General features: G+C 39.6%; 1 protein-coding gene across 3 annotated transcripts in view; it reads right to left on the minus strand.

Annotated features, from left to right (window-relative positions):
• ANTXR1 (ANTXR cell adhesion molecule 1) overlaps positions 1–25,334 on the minus strand; it is a 270,413-nt gene that overhangs the window by 172,600 nt on the left and 72,479 nt on the right. For all 3 annotated transcript variants that reach the window (XM_017522085.2, XM_017522087.2, XM_037736156.1), the window contains exon 9: positions 14,961–15,021. In XM_017522085.2, the coding sequence (XP_017377574.1) occupies positions 14,961–15,021 (61 nt within the window). The remainder of the gene's footprint in view (positions 1–14,960; positions 15,022–25,334) is intronic.

Here is a 25,334-nt window from a genome sequence, read left to right on the forward strand (position 1 = left end):
GGAGAAATGCCAGATGTAGGTGATGGGGAGGAAGGCAGCAAATCACACTGCCACGTGTGTTCCTATGCAACAATTTTGCATGTTCTTCACATGTACCCCCAAACCTAAAATGCAATAAAATAAATAAATGGGGGGGAAAAAAAAGAAAGGAACAACCACTACCAGCCACTCCAAAAATGTACCAAATGGTAAAGAGCGTTGACACAATGAAGAAACTGCACCAATGAAAGGGCAAAACAACCAGCTTGCAGCATCAAAATGGCAGGATCAAATTCACACATAACACTATGAACCTTAAGTTTAAATGGGCTAAACGCCCCAATCAAAAGACACAGACTGGCCAATTGGATAAAGTGTCAAAATCCATTGGTGTGCTGTATCCAGGAAACACATCTCACCTACAAGGACACAGATAAGCTCAAAATAAAGGGATGGAGGAAGATCTACTAAGCAAATGGAGAACAAAAAGAAGCAGGATTTGCAATCCTGGTCTCCGATAAAATACGCTTTAAACCAACAAAGATCAAAAGAGACAAAGAAGGGCATTACATAATGGTAAAAGGATCACTGTAACAAGAAGAGCTACGTATCCTAAGTATATACGCACCCAATACAGGAGCACCCAGATACATGAAGCCAGTTCTTAATAACAAGAAAGAGACTTAGACTCCCACACTATAATAGAGGGAGACTTTAACACTCCACTGTCAATATTAGATCAACCAGACAGAAAATTAACAAGGTATCCAGGACCTGAACTAAGATCTGGACCAAGGAAACGTCATAGACATTTGCAGAACTCTCCACCCCAAATCCACAGAATACACAATTCCTCTCAGCACCTCATCACATGTACTCTAAAGTTGACCACATAATTGGAAGTAAATCACTCCTCAGCAAATGCAAAAGAACGGAAATCTTAACAAACACTCTCTCAGAACACAGTGCAATCAAATTAGAACTTAGGATTCAGAAACTAACTCAGAACGACACAACTTCATGGAAACTGAACAACTGGCTCTTGAATGTTGACTGAATAAACAATGAAATGAAGGCAGAAATAAAGATGTTCTTTGAAACCAATGAGAACAAAGACACAACATACCAGAATCTCTGGGAAACATTTAAAGCAGTGTGTAGAGGAAAATTTATAGCAATAAATGCTCACATAGGAATCAAAGAGAGATCTAAAATCGACACCCTATCATCAAAATTGAAAGAGCTAGAGGAGCAAGATCAAAAAACTCAAAAGCTAGCAGAAGACAAGAAATAACTAAGATCAGAGCAGAACGGAAGGAGATAGAGCACACAAAAAAACCTTTAAAAAAATCAATAAATCCAGGAGATGATTGTTTGAAAAGATCAACAAAATAGACCACTAGCCAGATTAATAAAAAAGAAATTAGAGAATAATCAAATAGATGCAATAAAAAATGATAAAGAGATATCACCACAGATTCCACAGAAATACAAATTACCATCAGAGATTACTACAAACAACTCTATGCACATAAGCCAGTAAACCTGAAAGAAATGGATAAATTCCTGGACACTTGCACCCTCACAATGCTAAACCAGGAAGAAGTTGAAACCCTGAATAGACCAATAACAAGGGCTGAAGTTGAGGCAGCAATTAATAGCCTACCAACCAAAAAAAGCCCAGCTCCAGATGGGTTCACAGCTGAATTCTACCAGCCATACAAAGAGGAGCTGGTACCATTCCTTCTGAAACTATTCCAAACAATCCAAAAAGAGGGAATCCTTCCCAAATCATTTTATGAGACCAACATCAACTGGATACCAAAAAGTGGCAGAGACTCAACAAGAAAAGAAAACTTCAGACCAGTATCCATGATGAACATAGATGCAAAAATATCTAATAAAATACTGGCAAACCGATTGTAACAGCACATCAAAAAGTTTATCCATCACAATCAAGTAGGCTTCACCCTGGGGATGCAAGGCTGGTTCAACATATGCAAGTCTATAAATGTAACTCACCACATAAACAGAACCAAAGACAAAAATCACATGATTATCTCAATAGATGCAGAGAAGGCCTCTGACAAAATTCAACAGCCCTTTATGCTAAAAACACTCAATAAACTAGGTATTGATGGAACATATCTCAAAATTATAAAAGTCATTTACAACAAAACTACAGTCAATATCATACTGAATGGGCAAAAACTGGAAGCATTCCCTTTGAAATCTGGCACTAGACAAGGATGCCCTCTCTCACCACTCCTATTCAATATAGTATTGGAAGTTCTAGCCAGAGCAATCAGGCAAGAAAAAGAAATAAAGGGTATTCAATTAGGAAAGGAGGAAGTCAAATTGTCTGTATTTGCAGATAACATGATTGTATATTAGAAGACCTCAATGTCTCAGCCCCAAATCTGAAACTGATAAGCAATTTCAGCCAAGTCTCAGGACACAAAATCAATGTGCAGAAATCCCAAGCATTACTATACATCCAGAACAGACTTAAAGAGAGCCAAATCAAGCATGAACTGCCATTCACAATTGCTACAAAGAGAACAAAATACCTGGGAATACAACTAACAAAGGATGTAAAGGAGAACTACAAAGCACTGCTCAACAAAGTAAGAGAGGAAACAAACAGATGGAGAAACATTCCATGCTTCTGGTTTGGAAGAATCAATATTGTCAAAATGGCCATACTGCCCAAAGTTATTTGTAGATTCAATGCTATCCCCATCAAGCTACCTATGACCCTCTGCAAAGAACTGAAAAAAACCATCTTAAACTTCATATGGAACCAAAAGAGAGCCCACATATCCAAGGCAATTTTAAGCAAAAAGAACAAAGTGGGAGGCATCATGCTATCTGACTTCAAACTCTACTACAAGGCTACAGTAATCAAAACAGCATGGTACTAGTACCAAAACAGAGAATTAGACTAATGGAACAGAACAGAAGCCTAAGAGGCAACACCACACAGCTACAACAATCTGATAGTTGACAAACCTGACAAAAACAAGCAATGGGGAAAGGATTCCCTATTTAATAAATAGTGTTGGGAAAACTGGCTAGCCATGTGTAGAAAGCAGAAACTGGACCCCTTCCTGACACTTTACACTAAAATTAAGTCCAAACGGATTAAATACTTTAACATAAGACCTAACACCATAAAAACCCTAGAAGAAAACCTAGGCAAAACCATTCAGGACATAGGCATAGGCAAGGACTTCATGACTAAAACACCAAAAGCATTGGCAACAAATGCCAAAAAAGACAATTGGGATCTAATTAAACTCCAGAGCTTCTGCACAGCAAAAGAAACAGTCATTAGAGTGAATCAGCAACCAACAGAATGGGAAAGAATTTTTGCCATCTACCCATCTGACAAAGGGCTAATATCCAGAATCTACAAAGGACTAAAACAGATTTACAAGAAAAAAAACCCATCCAAAAGTGGGCAAAGGATATGAAATAGACACTTTATAAAAGAAGACGTATATGAGGCCAACAAACATGAAAAAATGCTTATCACTGGTCATTAGAGAAATGCAAATCAAAACTGCATTGGGATACCATCTCATGCCAGTTAGAATGGCTATCATTAAAAAATCTGGAGACAACAGATGCTGGAGAGGATATGGAGAAATAGGAACACTTTTACACCGTTGGTGGGAGTGTCAATTAGTTCAACCATTGTGGAAGACAGTGTGGTGACTCCTCAACAACCTAGAAATAGAAATTCCATTTGACCCAGCAATCCCATTACTGGGTATATATCCAAAGGATTATAAATCATTCTATTATAAAAACATATGCACACGAATGTTCATTGTGGCACTGTTTACAATAGCAAAGACTTGGAACCAATCCAAATGCCCATCGGAGATAGACTGGACAGGGAAAATGTGGCACATATACACCATAGAATACTGTGCATCCATCACAAGCGATGAGTCCGTGTCCTTTGTAGGGACATGGATGAACCTGGAAACCATCATTCTCAGCAAACTGACACAGGAACAGAAAATCAAACACTGCATGTTCTCACTCATAGGCAGGTATTGAACAATGAGAACACATGGACACAGGGAGGGGAGCATCACACACTGAGGTGTGTTGCAGAGAATTAGGGGCAGGACAGTGGGGTGTATGCAGTTGGGGAGGGATAGCATGGGGAGAAATTCCAGGTATTGGTGACGGGCAGGATGGAGGCAGCAAACCACATTGCCATGTGTGTACCTATGCAACAGTCCTGCATGTTCTGCACATGTACCCCAGAACCTAAAGTGCAATAAAAAAAAGCTATATTTGTGAATGTGGCTCTTAAAATGTAATAGCCACTAAATGTATACTTTTTGTTGGAGGAAGAATGAAATTAGAGAATTAGTATATGGGACTATGAAAGTTTAATAAACGTCATGAATGTATGCCATCTTCATTCCCAGGAAACTAATTTAGAGGTCATGTTTGCCAAGACATTAATAACTAATGCTAATTGCTCCCTCATTGTGAGCCAGGCCGTCTGTGAAATATTGTACATGTTTGATGTCATTTAAACCTTACCACAGCCTGGGGAGGTACAGATGAGAAAACTGATCTCAGCGAAATTGAGTAATTTGTCCAAGATCACACAGCTGGTAACTGTCAGAATCAGAACTAGAATCGAGGTCTGTTAGGCACCAATGCCATGCCCTTAGAACTCAGCCATTATCTTCTGAGCCACTATGCAAACATTAGGACTCATTTTGTCTTCTGAGAGATGAGTCATTTAGAAGTTGAGGTTGTGATTTTTTTTAAAGCTTATTTTAATTTTAGGCAGGTTTGCTCATTTTGCAGAAAAGTGTAATAGGTCTGGATGTGAAGCAAGAGACTGAAATTTAAGTAAAAGAATGCAAAGGCACTACATGTGCCACAAAGAGTACAAGTTAGAGAAGAATGCTTTTTAGAAGTATAAGAGACTTTCACAATAAGGAAATGGAGATTGTGACATTTTGAGTGACTTACCCAGAGTCATGTCATTAGTAAAGCAGAAGAACTGGAACTCATATCCAAAAGTTCAGTGCCTTGTTTTGAACTATGTTAATTAAGGTGATGGGCATATGGTTTTTTCAGGAGTATAAGTCCTATGACTATGAAAGATTCATATATACACATTGATGCAAATGCATAATCGCTACATTTAGAAAGATGGGCTTAATAGTTTTCTTTAGATGTCTGCCAGGCATATGACAGATTCCTTGGTTGAATCAATAAGCAATTTAGTACTGTCAAGCATTTGTAGAAGAATCTTATCTTCTCTTATTTGCTCAGTTAAGCCTATAGAAACCTATTTCTGTTTCTATTTTGAATGCCAGACACACAGACATGTGCTGTTCGATGTTTTTGCTGATTCCAAATGTTTTCTGCCTCACTGCTGTGCCTACTTCTCTTATTTCCTCAAAGATCAGCAAAGGAAGAGAAGACTGTGGAAATGAAGACCACATGCCAAACTCTCCTCTCTAACACCATGTTCTCTAACAGCAATTGAGTTGCTAAATCCTCTATAAAAGAGGCTGCCTGCATGTCTGCTTGGCCCAACCTCAGGGAGTTGGGGGAAGAAAGACAGCAGAAATCCATGATGTGGCAATGATGGAAACCAAACAATTTAACCCCCTAGGCTGGGGAGAAGATGGAGGAAATGATACTCTGGGGATTACACCAGGGCAGAGGCGAGCTCCCATCCTGCCTGATAGGGTTCTGTGTTAGTGCACACATTTGGTTACCAGAAGAGCCCAAACATCTGGCCAAGCAGCCTGGCTAGAATGTCAGCTCTTCACACATAGACGTTATGTAACAAAACCCTGTTGAATGAATCTGCCAGTAAGTGAAAACCAGGACACATTAGAACCAGGACATATTGATTTAACTCCACTAATCTATAAAGCCCTGAACCCATCTTTCAAAATATGTATAGCTAAGTGCTTTTAGGCAACTTGCATGTTGGCTTACAGCTCCTATAAGAAGTACTTCAAGATTACAGGGCTTTAGAGAGGAATTTTCCACCTGACAATTGTCTTTGATTTAATCTTTTAAGTTATACATCCTTTAATGTTTCCTTAATATCTATATTCTTTTGTCACTGTTATTCCTAATTACAATGAAAGCTTCCTGATGGCAGAGGCCAACATTTGTATTTCTTCTGAATTCTGGGCTGTGCCTTAACCCAGGACTAAGTGAGTCTCAGGATGAGCTCATTGAGTGAATGAATAAATAACGTATCTTGGCATAGAAAGAGAATAAAGGGGAATGATAAGGTGGTCATTTATTCAGGTCCCAGCCAGGTCTAATCCTGTTTATTTTCTGAGGCTTAATAAGGTCCATGAATGAAAAGATACTCAACATCATTAGTCACCATGGAAATGCAAACTACAACCACATGGGGATATCACTTCACACTCACTATGATGGCTGTAAAAAAAGAGATGGACAATAGCATCTGCTGGTGAAGAAATTATAACCCACATACATTTCTGGTGGAAATGTAAAATGCTGCGGCCTCTTTGAAAAATAGCTTGGCAGTTCTTCTAAAAAGTTAAACATAGTTACCTTATGACCCCCAAATTCCACTCCTAGACATATACCCAAGAGAACTGAAAGTTATATCTACCCAAAAACTTATACATGTACTTTCACAGTGGCATTACTAAAAGCAGCCAAAATATGGAAATAACCCAAATGTTCATCAACTGATGAGTACGGTATTTCTATACAATGGAATATTATTCAGCCATAAAAAGAAATCAAATTCTGATGACATGGATGAACCTTGAAAACATTATGCTAAAAAAAAAAGGAGCTAGACACAAAAGGCCACATATTGCATGACTTCCTTTATATGACATGTTCAGATTAGCAAATCTACAGAGACAGGAAGTAAATTAGTGGCTGCCAGGACTGAAGGGAGGGAGAAATGGGGGAATAAATCGTTGCTTAATAGGTATAGGTTTCTTCTTGGAGTGATGAAAGTATTCTGGAATTAGATAGTTATTATAGTTATACAACTTTGTGATATATTAAAAACCACTGAATTGTTATTTTTATTTATTTATTGAGACCCAGTCTCACTTTGTCACCTAGGCTGGAGTGCAGTGGCGTGATCTTGGCTCTCTGCAACCTCAGCCTATTCTCCTGCCTCAGCCTCCTAAGTAGCTGGGATTACATGTGTGTGCCACTGCATTAGGTTAATTTTTGTATTTTTAGTAGACAGGGGGTTTCCCCTTTGTTGCCCAAGGGAAACTGATCAAACTCCTGACTGCAAGTGATCCACCCATCTCACCCTCCCAAAATGCTGGGATTATAGGTGTGAGCCATCATGCCCAGCCTGAATTGTACCTTTTAAAAGGGTGCATTTTATAGTATGTAAAATATAGCTCAATTAAAAAAAAAGAAAAAATAAAGTCAGTAAGTAGTTTGATAGATTTATTCTATTCTGTTCTCTCCTTTTATTTCTTTGGTTTCCTTTTTTCTTTTTGGAAATGTGGAACACAGAGCTTTCAGATGACCTCAATAAAGATTGCCTATCATTCACTGTGTCTGAAAATGAGACATCTGTATATTCTTCACTTGCTCTGGCCACCCGAGACTTTTGTGCCAAATTATTGTTAGTGACATTTCATCTAGTGAGTCACTTTGAATTTGCCCTCCTCTTAGATGCTTAATGTGGCATGGAATGTCAAAAATCAAATGTAGGGACTGACATATAATAGGTGTTTTCTCATGCCTGAATTGTTCTAGAACTTTTTTAGCTATAGCTTTTTATTTAAACAACGTCAGTGAGGCATAATTGATATACAATAACTTACACATAAAGTGTAGGATTCTATAAATTTTGACATGTATATAATCATGAGACAATACCACAGTCAAGACAGTAAGCACAGCCAACAATCCCAAAAGTTTCCTTATATTGCTTTGTAATCTGTCTTCCCAGCCCTTCTACCTCCACAACCACTAGTCTGCTGTCTGGAACTGTATATTAGTTTGCATTTCTGGAATTTTATGTAAATAGGATCATGCAGTAATTTTCTGAGTTCTTTTACTCAGCATAATTATTTTAGGATACATCCACAATTATTTTGAGATTTATGTATAGTTTATGCTTTTATTGCTGAGTATTAATTAGTCCATCATACAGGTAAACCATAATTTGTTTATTTACCTATCTGTGGAGAGCATTTTAGTTGTTTTGGGCTATTAAAAATAGACCTGCTATGAACATTTGTGCACAAGTCTTTCTTTGTCTGGACACAGATTTCCTTTTTGCTTAGGTAAAACCTCAGAGTAGAATGGCCGGGCCATATGGTAGGTATATATTTAATTTTTTAAGAAAGAGCTCAAACTCTTCCAAAGTGTTGTGTTATTTTATATTCCCACCAAAAGTGTATGAAAGTCTTTTCTCCACATGGAAATGTCTTTAAATGAAAGGAAAGATCGAGCAGAGAATGAAGCAATCCATTTAGAAGAGGTGTGCGAAGGTCAGAAATCCATGCTTCAAAAACAATGAAAAGTGAGAGACGTATACCACTATCTGATGTTGTTTGAACGTGTCTGTTTTAAACATCGAAATTTCCAAATGGTAAACGTGACGCCTTAAGTTGACTTTCCTTCATGCCAACTTACCCAGTTTTATCAGAAACAGTGGGAACCACAGTAGGAATACAACTGCTGCTGAAATGACAGTGAGGAGCTAATTATAACTTCCTTCCACTTCTGAAGTACAAGAACTTCGAGTGTTGAACAGTTGGCAAGTTGCACACTTGATTCCAATTAGTTCCTTCCTGGCATGCTTGCTTACATAGCACATTATGAACTATGGAAGTCAGAGGCCAACTGAGTGGGACCACAGACAGACTGTGCTCAGGCACAGGGTGCATTTCCCAGAGAGGGGCTAAATTAGGCAGGGCCAAATGGGTCCATATTCTTAATTACACAGAGGCTAATCTGCAAAAATACTTAATTAGAAACTTTAAAAAAATGTCTCTATTGGGAGAAAAGCAGAATTACTGAAGTACAGGTAATGTCAAAGTTGCTACAAAGGGTTTCCACATAGCAGGTCCTGCATGTTTTGGAACAGTGACTGTAAATACACTGACATAATCACCATGCTAAATGGCAACCACATGCATGACCTGGGTACTGGGGTGACAATGGGGAATGGTGAGGAGTATGATGAACTGGAAAGTGTATATGCTTCTTTTAAAGGAAGTTATTCAGTCCTCAATAACCATTAACCTGCAATAAATACAGGTTTAGTGTTGTCAGTTCTAATTTTTCAAGACAAGATGAAAATCTGTAGTTTTTAGGTAAAATCAGATTTCCTAATTGTTAGCAATAAATTTCAGTAAAAAACGCAGTATGAATCAAAAAGAATATATATGCAGAGCAGATAGGACTTGTAGGCTGCCAGTTTATAACCTCTGAGAGTGGAGGAGTTCTGGGAAAGTTCTTTCTCCCTATATATTTTCACCAATGCAGTGACTGGAATTCTTTTTGATGGCAGTATTTTAGATATTCTCTCCACTTCCTCTCCCCAATAAGAGTTCCAGTTAAAATGTAAAACATTTCCAGGAATACTGGTTTCTTCAGTTACTGAGAAATAATCAGCCATTAATACTTTAGTGGAAACTGAATTAAGTCTTTAGAAATCTGAAGCTGTAAAGGAGACCCAGAGGAGATTTTCTCCAGATAGCATCTGCTTACAGATGGCCATTCTGCCACTGCTCACATGATTCAATGGAAGGGGAGCTTAGACTATCCACTCCATTGTTGGAAAGCTTTGGTTGTACAAGTTGCATGTGGTAAGACAAAATCTGTCTCACTGAATTCCTCCCCAGTGCTTCCATGGTGGTCTCCTGGAGCTATACATAATAAGCATATTAATTTCTTTCTGCATGAGAATCCTCCAAATATCTGAAGATGCTCTTGTGAGTATCTCAATTCCTGGCCTCAGTCTCCATGATGACTTCAGTTTTTCCTCATTGCACAGGCATCTCATTCGTGCTCTCACTACTCTGTAAGCAGTCCTCTGCTACAGTGCTTACTGCATGGTTTTGTAATTTATTTGAACATATGACTATTTCCCAGAGTGAACTGTGAGTTTCATAGGGGTGTGAGTAAATTTGGGAGCAAGTCTTATGCATTTTGTATTCATATATTGTCACGTGGGTTGGTTCATAAAAGATACTAAGAATTGAAGAAAAGAAAGAAGGAAGAAAGGAAAACAGGAAGAAAAAGGGAAAGAAGAAAGAAAATGAAAGAAAAAAGCAAGAAAAGAAGAAAGGAAATGATAGAACGAATCCATGAATGAATTATAATGTGATTTCCAGATCCATTACCTCTTTGCCTATGGACATGCCTTCGTCAATGCTATTGTTAAAATGTGGGACTTGAAAGCTTGGTCTGAACATGGAATAGGACTATTCTCTTGACCTGAACATGGGATGGCTATTGATGTACCCTAAGATTGTGTCAGCTTTTTCAAGTCAGAGGCATTCTTATTGGGGAGCAGGGCAACTATGATCATTCTTGTCTTTTTTTCGTATCTGCTGTTTAAGTCAGGATTCCCTAAACCTGCCTATATGTGAAACTGGCAAGTTTCAACACTTTATATTTGTCCCATGAAATTACACCTTGTTATGTGCTGCCCAACATTGGATTTTGGCTTCATTGTCACTATCTTGCTGCCTCACTCAGAGCTCAGTTTGCTGTCAGAACCAGTGCTGGTGCTGAGCTGTGGTTGAGAGCCAGCTGAGATCACTGTCTTAGGGGAGTACAATTATCAGCATAGTGTCTTGAGCAGGACAGACCTGGGTAGGGCTCCACAGTAGGGGCTTTTCAAGGGGCCAAGGAAAAGAAGGAATTCACAGAGAGTGAGGGGAGGGGGCTGAGATGAAAGGTTTTTGATGAAAGCAAATTTTGCCTTCTTCATAGATCTGTCTAGGGCTTTGTCCCACCATTATATGTTAGAAATGTGAACAATCAGTTATTTCCTTTTTACTACCTACCCCAATACATGTTGAGTTAATTAATCATTTTGCAGATAGTCCTCCTCAATTTTCTTTCAGCAGAGAAACATACAGGAATGCTTTTCTTATCTAGGTATGACATTATCAACATCATGATTCTAACACTGGCCTTTAATCCTTATTAAGATAATGCTGATAACAAGCATCTTGTTGTGCATAACAGTTTTTACTTTTAAAAGCACGTTCAGTAAATCCCTGTATCTTTGAACTAACCTAATGAAAGTCACAGAGGGGCTATGCCTCACTCTATAAGACAGGCGTCTGGACAATGAAATGGGCTCCCAGGCCTCATAAAATCATGGTTACTTCAGAGAATGGTCAACAAAAAATCTTCAAGGAAATCCATGGAAGAAATTTTGATGTAAGGATATCTTTTGGGAGTTTCATTATCTTCTTAGAAATGTTATTCTGTAATCAGCATGTTTAACCCCTTATGAATTAATTTGAGAGGTGACAGCTTGCCTTTTTCAAGACCTGGGGCTTGCTTTCATCATTGTGTCTTGTTTGAATTTTTTCTTTATAAGAAATAAAGATAATATGATTGGACAGTTTATTCTGATACAGATAACTTTGTTTGCTTATAAAATATGCAATATTGCACATAAGCCAGAGATTTTAATATAAATTTTTAAGTGCATCTAATTCCCTGAAAATCTTTCAAGTGTTCTAAAATATAGCCCAGAAACTGGAATAAAATCCTTAAGGACTTCCCTCTTTTATGCCAGTAAAATATGCCATAAACATTGACATGTGTAGTGTTTGAAGAGGCCTGAAAGCTCTTCCTTCAATGCTTCCTACCTTATCAGGTTGTATGACATATTTTCTGTCATAGATTGGATTTACCAGATTTGTCTATTTTATTGGTTCTACCAAATAAACAACTCTTGGAATAATTTATCTGTTGAATTGCTTTAATTTGTTTAAATTTTTTAGTGCATTGTGTATTTGTTTCTTGTATTTTCCTTAGCTCTTCCAAAATCATCTTTTAATTAATTCTTAATTCATTTTTCTTTTTCACTTGATGAGAAACATTGACATCTGTGAATTTGATAGGATCAGATCCTGTGGACCCTGGTATTTCTGTCATTTTTGTTTAGTTTATATAGGTGGTGTTTTTATTATCTTGAACATCTTAATGGTATATAAAGGATACTGTTTACTTTTTGAGGTTAGAATTACTTACAAAGGCATTTTTCTATTGTCTAAGTGGTTGAGATTTTTCCTTTTATTTTGGTCTTATTCTATCTTTGTCTATTAATTTTAGATTTTGGTTTATTTTAATTGCAGTTCAAAGGTATGTTAACTTCTTATGATTGGTGAAAGGAGTTAATAAAGGTCAAATAGGCAAATATCAGTGGCACTGTTTTTTGAAGAAATACGTGAATCAAGACATTTCCTCAACATTTATTGGCCACCTAGTAAGTGCCAGGTACTTTGCTAGGCAGTGGGAAGTAGAGAGAAATAAGGTTCCTTCTCTGTCTTCAGGAGCCTACAGGAAGGGAATTGATTATACTAGTGAATTAGTAAATTAACACTGTCTTTAGACTTTCTGATTCATTACAAGGTTGCACAACACATCCAATTAGATTGCTAAACTGAAAGTCTGAGTTTTCTTCACGAATGTAATAATTGCACAATTAAGGGACTCCCTTGTTTTCTAATTGTTTTAAAATTACAGAACTATAAAATATATGTTTATGAAACAACTCACACACACTACACAAGATTTAATTAATCTGAATATCCCACTCAATTCCTCTACCTGAAGCACACAAAGCCCAGAGGTGAAGCTTATGAAGTCTAACTGAGGTTCCTCACTGCACAGGCCCCTTACAAAGCCCTGGCACAGAATTCATGTGGTCATATGTTTTTGTCAAATTTGCATAGGTAAGATTTCTGAATTCTTTTTCTTTTTTTTTTGTTTTGAGACGGAGTCTCACTCTGTCACCAGGCTGGAGTGCAATGGTGCAATTTCAGCTTACTGCAACCTCCACCTCTTGGATTCAAGCAATTCTCCTGCCTCAGCCTCCTGAGTTGCTGGGACTGCAGGCACATGCCACCATGCCCAGCTAATTTTTGTATTTTTAGTAGAGATGGGGTTTCACCATGTTGGCCAGGATGATCGCAATCTCTTGATTTCATGATCTGCCCACCTCGGCCTCTCGAAGTGCTAGGATTATAGGTGTGAGCCACCACACCTGGTCTGAATTCTTTTTCTTAAAGAGATTCTCCCTGAGCTACCTCTGTGGCAATCACATTTACCCCTGCCATCTGTGTGGTCAGGTAGCAATTTATTTAAAGGTCAGTAAGTCATCTTTTGGGATTGCCGTTCTTTGGGAAATCAGCACGTATTTCTGAATAGTTAGTCACCAAGTATTTTGCTAACAACCTTATGTATGTATGCATTTATGTATGTACAAATGTATTCATGTATGCATGCTGTATATTTATGTATATACATAACTAGTTACCAAATAGTGATAACTTTATATCTTTACATATATACTTGATGTTTTGCTGCTGGCACCGAATTTTCAGTGCTTATAACTCCCCAAAAGTTTTTCAATTGTTCTAAATTATAGCCCAGAAACTGGAATAAAATCCTTAAGGAATTCCCTCATTTATGCCAGTAAAATATGCCATAAACATTGACATGTGTAGCGTTTGAAGAGGCCTGAAAGTTCTTCCTTCAGTGCTTCCTACCTTATCAGGTTGTATTACATATTTTCTGTTGGTAAATTAATAACTGGCACTGTATTTTGGGCGGCTGAAAAGGTGATGTCAACAATAAACTCAACAGTGAAAGATGCAAATTTCTGGAGGACAGGAACTCACGCAGAGAGTTGTTCCTTCTTGTGTCTCCAGCACCTAGCAGAGTGCCTGGTATGCAGCAGGCACTTAAGAATACTTTTTAAATGAGTGAAAGAGAGTGATGGGGAATCTGCCAAGAATTATATAAGAAGTGCCAACATGGTTGAAGTTTTAGACAGTCCATTAAATATGAAACAAGAACATGACCCTGATTTTGATCAGTTAGAGAAAATCTTGTGACTCAAAGAAGGCTGATTCTTTACATAGAGACTTCTTTATTAATGACAAAACTATATGGCCCTCTACAGTGACACTTGGAGCCTTCCACTGCCATTGTGTGAGGACTGGCAAATTAAACAATTGAGATAAATATATTAATTATGTGAGAAGGCCAGCACCCAACTAAATACCTAAGTATAGCACTATTTCTGGGGTGGTCTATGATCACTATGATTGTTTGGTATCTGTAGGGCCTCATGAAAAAGAGGGGTGATTCTATTTCTGTCCAGAGGTAGTCACTCAGTATTCAGTATAAGAATCCAGTATTTCTACAATTCCCTTCTAATTAGGTCTCATGAAAAACATAATTTTTTTTTGAGATGGCATCTTGCTCTGTTGCCCAGGCTGGAGTACAGTGGTGTGATCTCAGCTTACTGCAACATCTACCTCCTGGGTTCAAGTGATACTCCTGCTTCAGCCTCCCAAGTAGCTGGGACTATGGGTGAGCACCACCACATCCAGCTAATTTTTTGTATTTTTAGTAAGAACAGGGTTTCACCATGTTGGCCGGATTAGTCTCAAATTCCTGACCTCAAGTGATCTGCCTGCCTCGGCCTCCCAAAGTGTTAAGATTATAGGCATGAGCCACTGTGCCCAGTGAAAGAAGAAAATTTGGACAGATTTTTTTTTAAACTTTCAAACAACTGACATGTAGCTTCTTTCTTTTTCCCTTGGAGCAAATTTGGTTAGCAATTTTGACTCCTTTTCACCCTCCCCTTCCTGTTCCTCCTTCCCACCCCACCACCAATGAAGTACATATGTGACTTGAACTCAAAATATCATCAATTGTATGAAAGTAATTAGCATTTCATTTCAATTTACCTCCTGCACATATGGTGGATGGTTCAGCAGCTAGAATTTCGATGCAGGACTTCTTCAAAATCTAGGAGGAGAGGAAATAAAAGAGTCAGTGCATAGCTTATTTTGTTCAAAGACAGAATTAGGGTTTTGCTTTTAGCTACTGAGACAGTGATAGGAAGGTTCAAGGACATTTGGTTGCAGTGGGGTTGGGAGGAGTCTAACATCTTGGCTAGTACCAATGCCAAACATTTAATAAGCCAGATTGTGCTAGATGCTGTTGGGTCCTAAAAGCCCTAAGAATTATTCATGCATTTGCTCTTTTGGCAGGTATCTACTGAGCCTATGCCATGCCAGTCCTAGTTTTTCAGAGGTTTAACATAGGGTTGTGGCAATGGGACTTACACTGGAAATGATAAATGCCAATGGCCAGTCGTAGTGGTAGGTGCAAGGGTGAAAGAACAGACAGTAGGAGCTGCAGAGTTCATAGAGGAGATGCTGGGGCAGGTATGCTAGGAAAAGCTTCATGGAAGAGGTGGGAGCTAAGGGTAGAGCTCAAATGAAAGGGAGTGGGTTAGGGGAGGGTTACGGTCCAGGCAGGGAATGGTATAAACAAAGGTGACAAGGAAAAAGTACATAGATTTCTTGAACTGAAGCAAAGGCAGCTTGAAAAGCAGAATTAAAAGAGTGATACTAGATAGAGCTGAAAGATAGGATGGAGATGGTCAACTCTCCATGGGAGCTGCATAGACAGATGACTGAGAGTTCCTTTTCGGCTTCACAAGTCTGGAAAATGTGAGCTGTGAAGGGGGCATCTTGTACCCCACCCTTCAGGAAGACCTCCTGAGACTTAGTTAAAAGTACTCTTATCCACAAATGAGTCTTGTAGGGTTGAGTGGAAAGTTGGGGGAGCCCTGTGACTTCACAGGAGTTAATAACGAAGATATTTGCTGGCTAGAGTAGGGTATCTCACTGGTAGTGCCTAAGCTTCTCTCCACCATTTATAAATCCTACCTTGAGAACATTGATTCTAGAATTTGAACCAAGTATTTTAAACAAGTATAAGACATTAATTTACCAACCGAATGTAGTATCTACTAAATTTGGAATTTGAGATGATTTAGAGGGCTGAAGGAAACTCTTTCTCTATTCATGAAAGGGGCATTTGTTAAAACAACTGATGATATAGTTATAAATTTAGAGTCTGTTTAAAAGAAGAAAGCATCTTTTAGCATTGGGAAATGCCCATTTATTTGCATTGTTGTATTTGTTTACATATGCTTCTTTGTTCCAGCTTAAGTAATACATACATCACAAGACACAAATGAAAGAGAATAAATGACAATGTGGGGCTGACTAAAGAGAAAATAAGGGGAAGATGATGCAAGAAGTGAGAATAGCATAGAAAAAATACGCTGTGAGGAGCTTATTTCCTTGCTAGAGCAGACTTAGTTCCAAGCTTTCTAGTAGCAAACGAAAAGGACAGCCAATATTTACGAGCTTTCTCAATCTGTGGAATGAAAACAAAAGTTTCTCAGAAGAGATAATATTTACCCATTCCAGAGAGAAATCTGGGCATCCTTATAGAGAAGCATTGCAAAAGAAAATGAACAAACAGGCTTAAGAAAATATTAAGATGCATTTATTGAAATAGGTAATCTCCCAACCATGTATTTTAGGTAACTCTATATACCTGAATGTCATCAAAAGCAACATTTCTTTCCTTAACAATTCTAGAATTCAGATTTTGCAACTACTTTTCCTTTATTCTGTCCAACTTCACAGCATTTTTGTACTTTGATACCCTATGTGTTTGCAGTGTCCTCCTGATTCCGCAGTTGGAAGTAATTTGTTCCTTCAGCTTCTGCTTCATGTCCTCAGCCTCTGGCTTACCTACCCACCTCCACCCACCCTAGACACAGGTGTGGCCTCAGTTCCTCCCAGGTTCCTATGTCTATCCTGACTGTAGCATGAAGGGAATGTTCTGGACTCCCATGCCCCTTGCTCATCTCCGTTAGAGTCAGCGGTCCTCACATACCTGGCTCTTGGCAGCTGGGGTCAAACACTGAGTTCCTGCTTTCCGCTTATTGTCAGTCTGATTTGGGATCAAGGACTTCAAGGATATATCCTGGGCACCTGTGTTTCCCTGCTGGTTTCCCCAGTGTCCTAGGGTTGATCTAGTCTTTTTGGTCTCTTGTGCATGTAGCACCGTCCTAGGACTGGGGTTTGCTAGGATCCTGGTGCACGGTGATTCATCCCAGACTGCCCTGCCTGAATTGTGAAGACTGTCCATTCTCCCATCCCTGAACTTGCTGCTATTTGGCTTTTCCTGTTTGATGGGGTATTCAGCCAGTGGTTGCCATGATTGAGAGAGGAAGCCACCCCCTTTCACTTGTACTCAGGCACAAGTCTTCAAACAGCCCACATTTGAGAAACAGAGCTAGCCCAGAAGGAGAAACTTAAGCAGTGATATTAGAACAACACGAAGCTGTTTTTTGATGTTTTAAATAAAATTCCTCAGGCATTTGACATCCCCTAATAAATCATTTTATCATTCAAAACAAAAGACTTCAAAACAGTCCAAGAATGAAAAGAGCTTTTGGACTAGTCCTGTCCCAATTCCCCAAACACATACGTGAAATTTTCACCCAGCCTGAGCTTCAACCAACCTTTTTAAACCAGTTCTTATCCTTAACCAGGGATTGGTAAAGGAACCATCCGTGGATCTTTGACCACAAAGACACACTAACAGGGGTTGTCATAATAAACGCATGCTGTATTATTCTCTCAAAGTGTCTGCAATTAGCTGATAAATCTAAGGGGTGTATGGAGGGCCAAAAAATGTCAGCCAAGCACTGTGATTCAATCCAGTAAAAACACAGCTTTCCCAATCTTAACTTAAAACATCTGGAGGGATGCAATACAGCCAATAGAGTGAAATTTATCAGTAAGGGGGATGGGCAGGATTTGTCTGGGACTGGGGCTCCTACTTATTTGAAATGTCTGGTTTCAAAAGGTAGGAAGTCAAAATTGCTGTTGATGGATTTGAAGGGTTTTCATGGTTCTTAGCATCCCAGACTGTATGGTAATCAGCCTGTCTGAACTGTAGCAGACAGCACATCAGCTCAGGGAATGGAGACTGTGTGGGGGTGGGGAGGCCGGGCAGTGGTAGCCATGGCGGAGGTGTAGATGCAGCACTGAAATCATTAGATGCAGTGGAAGGGACTCACACAGGGTAGGGCTGATGTTAGAGGTAAGAGGCTTTGAGGTGAGGGTATGATTGATCTGTAGAGGAGAAAGGGCTAAGATCACTGCATACCTCAAGTATAATCCCATGTGAAGAGTTGGGTCTTGGCCCTGGTCTGTATTTACTTGACTTATGCTCCTTGACAAATCCTTTAACTTTTCTGAATCCCAATTTTGGGAAGCAGTTTAGCATCCTGAGTAATGGCTTGAAATCTGGAATCAAATAGCTGAGGTCAACTCACTCATGAGCAGTGTGACCTTGGGCAGGTTCCATAACCTCTCTGTGTCTGTTTCTTCATCTATAAGAGTGGGATAACAATAGTATCTACCTGAAGTACTAGCATAAAGTTGTTGTGTTGGGAAGATTAAATGAGATCACACAGGCAAAGCCCATAGCACAGTGCCTAGAACCTGATAAGTAATCAACTAATGGCATCTATTACTATCGAGAACTTAGGCTCTGGAAACCGAGAAGACAGATTTGGACTCTGAATGGATTTATACTCAAATCCAAACCCCATCACTTACTGGCCATGTGGACTTGGGCAAGTTATCAAACCTCCAGATCTCAGTTTCCTCTTCTGCAAAATGGGATAAGAAAAATACCAACTTCAAACGACTGTATGATGGTTAAATGAAATAACAGACATGAACGCATAGATATTTTGTTTGTGAAATCAATTGGATTTAGGTAATAAACTTCATATTGGATTGGATAGTGAGGGAGAACATGAGATCAAGGAAAACTGACAAGGTTTTTGTTGTATAGACACAACTAGACAGATGTGGTTGATCCACAGATCGTTAACAACCCTTGGCCACCAGCCAGCATGAGCACCTCATGAAAATAAGGCACCAAGAAGAGTGGTCAAAATGACCTTGGCAGGAAAGCACTTAAGAAAATGTCTGGCATGTATTCAAGCAACAGTTGCTGTTAACTATTCCTCTGTCATTACTATTGCTACTGCTGCTATTTTTGGGCATGGACCATGGTTCACATGTGCTTAAGCCCCATCACCCACCACTGGCCTCCTGCTGAATCATATTTGCTGACAACAAAAACTGAACCAAGGTGAATGCTATTTTACTGCCAACTTTTGGACAGATTTCAAAGAGAACATTGATGGAAAAGGATGTTTGAAATCCATAAAGAACTAAATAATTGCAATGTGTTGTTACTTGTAAGGTTACTTTTGCACATCTCATTGGATTATTTGTCGGAGGACGGGTAACAGAGGCAGCAGATGTACAAGAACTTTGCCAAGTTACAAGAGTTGTTTGACATATTTAAAGTGAACTCCACTGTGGGCCAGTCTGGGTTGTATGTAAAAGTTTATTTTTTTCAGATTCTAAAAATCTAATGTCCTTTGTCATGAAGTTCTCAGTTTATACAGAGATTTCTCAAGAATCATTATAGAATTGTGGCTATCTGCACAGAGTTATAAGGAAGCCTTCCCTTATCATAGGCACAGCATTTATTTTTTACTACTTGCTCTGCTTCTTGCTCCAATAAACAACCAATCTTCATTTACTTGGCCACTTCCTGTTGGAGGACTTTTTTGTGTGTTTATAATGGACCAGCTTCTTTTATCTATTCATGGCATAGGAGCCTTTTGCTTTCACACATCTTTCAGAAAGTCTTTCAGAGCATGTTCCTTGGTGTCTTTTTTTTTTAAATTGTACTTTAGGTTCTGGGGTACATGTGCAGATCATGCAGCATTGTCGCACAGGTACACGCATGGCAATGTGGTTTGCTGACTAAATACCCCCGACACCTACTTCTGGCATTTCTTCTCATGTTATCCCTCCCCCACCTCCCAATCTGCCTGCTGTCCCTCCCTTGACCCCCAACAACAGACCCCAGTATGTGATACTCCCTTCCCTGTGTCCATGTGTTCTCATTGTTCATCACCCACCTACAAGTGAGAACATGCGGTGTTTGATTTTCTGTTCTTGTGTCAGTTTGCTGAGAATGGTTTCCAGGTTCATCCATGTCCCTACAAAGGACACAAACTCATCATTTTTTATGGCTGCATAGTATTCCATGGTGTATATGTGCCACATTTTCCTTGTCCAGTCTATCGTCGATGGGCATTTGGGTTGGTTGCAGGTCTTTGCTATTGTAAACGGTGCTGCTATGAATATACGTGTGCATGTGTCTTTATAACAGAATGATTTATAATCCTTTGGGTATATACCCGGTAATGGGATTGCTGGATCAAATGGAATTTCTATTTCTAGGTCCTTGAGGAAGCACCACACTGTCTTCCACCATGGTTGAACTAGTTCACGCTCCCACTAACAGTGTAAAAGTGTTTCTATTTCTCCACATCCTCTCCAGCAACTATTGTCTCCAGATTTTTTTAACGATCGCCATTCTAACTGGCATGAGATGGTATCTCAATGTGGTTTTGATTTGCATTTCTCTAATAATCAGTGATGATGAGCATTTTTTCATATGTTTCATATGGCCTCATATGTCTTCATTTGAAAACTGTCTGTTCATATCCTTCACCCACTTTTGAATGGATTTGTTTTTTTCCTTGTAAATCTGTTTTAGTTCTTTGTAGATTCTGGATATTAGCCCTTTGTCAGATGGATAGATTGCACAAGTTTTTTCCCATTCTGCTGGTTGCCGGTTCACTCTGATTGTTTCTTTTGCTGTACAGAAGCTCTGGAGTTTAATTATGTCCCATTTGTCTATTTTGGCTTTTGTTGCCAATGCTTTTGGTGTTTTAGTCATGAAGTCCTTGCCTATGCCTATGTCCTGAATGGTTTTGCCTAGGTTTTCTTCTAGGATTTTTATGGTGTTAGGTCTTATGTTTAAGTCTTTACTCCATCTGGAGTTAATTTTAGTGTAAGGTGTCAGGAAGGGGTCCTTGGTGTCTTATTTGTTGTAAAGGGCAAATTCTGGTTTTAAGATGTGTGGGGCTTGAAGTATGCTGGTGCCAGGGTGGCCAACTATCTACCGACCACTTACATCGGTTCAGTTCTCCAAGATGAAAACCGGGAAGTTTAACTTAACCTTGTTTTTTTTGTCACTTTCCAAATCCAATATGAGTTCTGCCACCAATGAAATATCTATATATCCATGAACATTTTAATGTAAGCTACCATCCTTTAGATAACTTATCCTAGTTTATAATTTACAGTATATATTTTTAAATTGCTTTGTCATTGTCTTCTTGGATTATAAACTCTACAAGGAGAAAGACTGGGTTTGTTTTTACCCATTATAATATTCACAATGACTAGCCTGGCACATAGTGGGCATTAAATAAATATTGAATTAATGAATGACATACTTCCTGCATGTCTTAATAAACTGGCATTACAGCATACTGTGTATTAATCTCCCTTTCCCCCTGTAAGTAAAACCTGGGAGTCTTCTGAAATACAAGGCCGTGTTCTGCATCTTGTAATACTCCCCTCTTTTGATTAAGCACCCCCATCTTTGGGTACTTGCTGCCTTCCCAAGAGGCCAATTTCAACACCTCCGTTTTTAAAAAGTAGCTTCCTTAAAAAAAATAATGTTGTAGGTATATCATTATCCCCTGTATTAGGTTGGCCAGCTTTGTAAAAGGCCTCAATTCCTTTACTCGGGAAAAACACAGAGATCTGTGGTTGGTGGGTGGGGCTCAGGCTCCCACAGAAGGGTCACACACATTATTACAGCTGACGGCAGAAAGCACATTGGATAAGCATGGGGACCACTGCATTAGAGACAGCCAGGCCGCTTGGGAACACACAACTGGCTCAAACACATCTTCAGGACTGTCAGTGTTGACCCCATGAATTTTGAAATGATTTAATCTCTAATTAATAAAATATTTAAAAAGTTGCCTTTTCTAATTAAATTCCACTCCACACTTTAAACTAATGGGCACACATATTGTTAACCATGGACATTATCCTGGATCCATGTCAGATCTATAGAGTCTAACTATAAATAAAAATGGAATATGGCCAAGTGCAGTGGCTCACACCTGTAAGTCCAGCATTTTAGGAGATGAAGGTGGGAGAATTGCTTGGGGCTGGGAGTTTGACACCAGCCTGGGCAATACAGCAAGACCCCATCTCTACAAAAAGAAAGCCTTTACAAATACAAATATGGAATATTATACATACATATTTCTGGGATTCATATATGATTTTATGTACATTAATACACGATACCAAATACATTATACCATTCTTACATGCAAGAAAACACATTTTGAAGCAGCTGCTGTATCTTAAACAATAAAGCTTATTCTTAAAACACGCCAAAGTTTTTGTCTGAGTGAGGGCAGCCCATTCACGTAAATAGATGCTACTCTGTTGGTTTCACACTCAATGAGAATCTGATCCGAAGGAGTGTAGGATAAACAAGGTTCTAAAAGTGAGTACATTGATTTGTTTCCCCTCTAAATCACTTTCCTCCCACGTGTGCAGAAGAAAAGCTCAGAGAGCTGGCAACTCCAAAATGTGGTTTATTTAGTAAGATGAGCTTGTTGACCCCCTGCAGATTGGGAAAGTTAGTGGTCCTCCTTGAGAGCTGATTTTGTTCTAAAATTCTGCTGTTGCTTTTACAGTGGGTCTCAGCAGATTTCTGGATATAGGAGGAGGGGCTACAGGAAGAATGGGAATGATCTGAGTGTTAACTGAACCTGCCCCTCTGCGATCTTTGTAGCTTCTTCAAGCTGGGGGAATTCTTGTTTCATCTGGGCTTTTTAATAAGCTGAATAGAAATAATAGTGTGGGAGAAATGCCTGGCCTGAGGGTCTATAGAATCTGAGTCTAATTAATGACTGCTGAGGCAAACGATTTTTTAAAAAAAGATTTTCTGCCCACTACAGAAATTACAATTGATTCTATTTATGTTTTGTATCCAAGCCTGCTAATGTGAATGGAGCCCAGAATGGCATGTTTTACAGATGCAATCTTAGAAGAGAGGGGAGGGGCTGAGGGGATTTTACAAGCAACAGAGCCACAGACTGCCCTCTTGTTGTGCAGTGTAAGTCTTCCCTGGGTCACAAAAGATGTATGGTACTCTGGGCTGTTTTATAACTAATAAATATGCAAAGCACAGTGCTGGATATCATGGGAAGTATGACACACGGGACAGTGTTTGGGATTGCACAACTTAGCATGTGACCAGGAGGAATGGCGGACAGCATGGAACAGATCCACATGCCCAGCAGGAACTTCCAACAACTGGTGCCACTGGAGACCAAGGCAGGAAGAGCTAGCTCATGGAGGAGGATAAAGCAGGGCAGGCTTTGTGGAGATGAGAAGACTGAAGGGTGCCTTGAGACAGGATTCAGACAGGGTGAAGGAAGGAAAGGAGGTTGCCTCCAGTGACCATTAAGCCTGATTTATAAGAAGAGCTGCTGCTGAAATGTGCCTCCTCATCTGCTAGGCCTGCAAAAGGAATTAGTTCAATAAAGGCAGGCACTTCCCAGGACTTCGGGAATGTGACATGAATTCTGATCATAGGAAAATCCTTTGCATTTCCTGGTGGGGTCTTAGAAGAGTAGCTGGGAGGTAAGCCTGGAAGACAGACTTTGCCTTTTATCACAGCTTTGTTAGGGCCTGGGCCAGATTAGGACGTTACATTGCCTTCCATAAGTGGAAGGGAGGAATCAGCACAGGATCTGGTTTTCATAAATAAAATAAATTTATATATACCATGGAACAGATTGATTCCTTGGTTCCAGTGATCTCACAGTTTCCCTGATAACAAGAACGGTCATGCCACAGCGTGCGAGAAGTCCTTACAAACATAGTTGTGCTTGCTCAATGCTTGTTGTTTACTGTTGATCAAACATGCACAAAGCTCTATGTGCTGACTCACTCTCATTAATAGGAAGCCCAATGTCAGCTTGAATATTTATTCCAGGGAAATGCTCCTAGATGGAGGTGGCTTGGTGCCAGCAACTATGGGCCCTCCTTTTCAGACAATGGCCTTGGTTTCAGGCCCTACCCTCAATTGCACACCAAGCGGAGACAGCTGGGAGGAGGAACTGGCAGCTTGGTAACCAGGCCAAGTGTTGGGATTCAAAGCTGCTGACCCATTTCGGTGTTATCTGAACCCAGCTTTCATGCAGGTTCCTGTTTCACTGCATGAAGCACTTTTGAAAAGGCAAACAAAGACCCAGGAGCCTTGCTGGACCTTTGCTTCATACTTTTGCTCGAGGGCTGGTGCTAAATTCACCAGCTGTGGTCAGTGGAAATTCCCTGAAGAAGCCACAATATGAGAAGGCACAGGAATAGTTTCTTCCTTTACAGTGTTACTGGCTTAAAGGGCTACAATCTTCCAACTGTACAGACTTTTTCTTGTAATTTTATCACCATATTCTAAAGAAGTGAGTAGGAAAACTGTCATGGTGCTCAGAGGTAGAGTCCCGTGCAAGTGTGGAAGGGTTTAAGAGTACAAGTGTGGAAGCTCCTTTCAGCCTGTGTCAATTCTCCAGCTTCCCAGAACAATGGTACTTCATCCATTGGGCAGTAATGATTTCTGGAGGTGCTTTCCGCCTGATAGTAGTAAAAGGCAAAGTGCTGCCCTGCCCATCCATGGTGTATTCAGATCAGGCCACCTGGATTCTGGTCTTGCCTCTGTCAAGCCACTTCTCTTTTTCGGTCCTCAGTGTCTTCCTCTCTGAAATGGAGCTGCTTCCTGGCCTGCCCACATTGTTCAGTAAAGCACGGTGGGCATTCACATCGTGGGCATTAGAAAGACTTGAATCTATTTGGGATCACTACTCACTGTGCTGTGTGGCCTTGGAGAAGTTAGTGAATCACTCTGAGCTTTTAGTATCTACTTCTATTAAAGGGGTAATGATTTCTACATCAAATGGCACCTGTGAGGATTCCAGGAGATGATTTTTTTTTTTTTTTTTTTGAGATGTACTCTTGCTCTGTCAGTGCAGGTTGGAGTGCAGTGGCATGATCTCAGCTTACTGCAATCTCCACCTCCTGGGTTCAAGCAATTCTCCTCCCTCAGCCTCCCAAGTAGCTGGGATTACAAGTGTGTGCCACCACACCTGGCTAATTTTTGTATTTTTAGTAGAGAAAGGGCTTCTCCATGTTGATCAGGCTGGTCTCAAACTCCTGACCTCATGATCCACCCGCCTTGGCCTCCCAAAGTGCTGGGATTACAGGTGTGAGTCA

Source organism: Cebus imitator, unplaced genomic scaffold, assembly GCF_001604975.1.
Source record: "Cebus imitator isolate Cc_AM_T3 unplaced genomic scaffold, Cebus_imitator-1.0 Scaffold23, whole genome shotgun sequence".
Classification (NCBI taxonomy): domain Eukaryota; kingdom Metazoa; phylum Chordata; class Mammalia; order Primates; family Cebidae; genus Cebus; species Cebus imitator.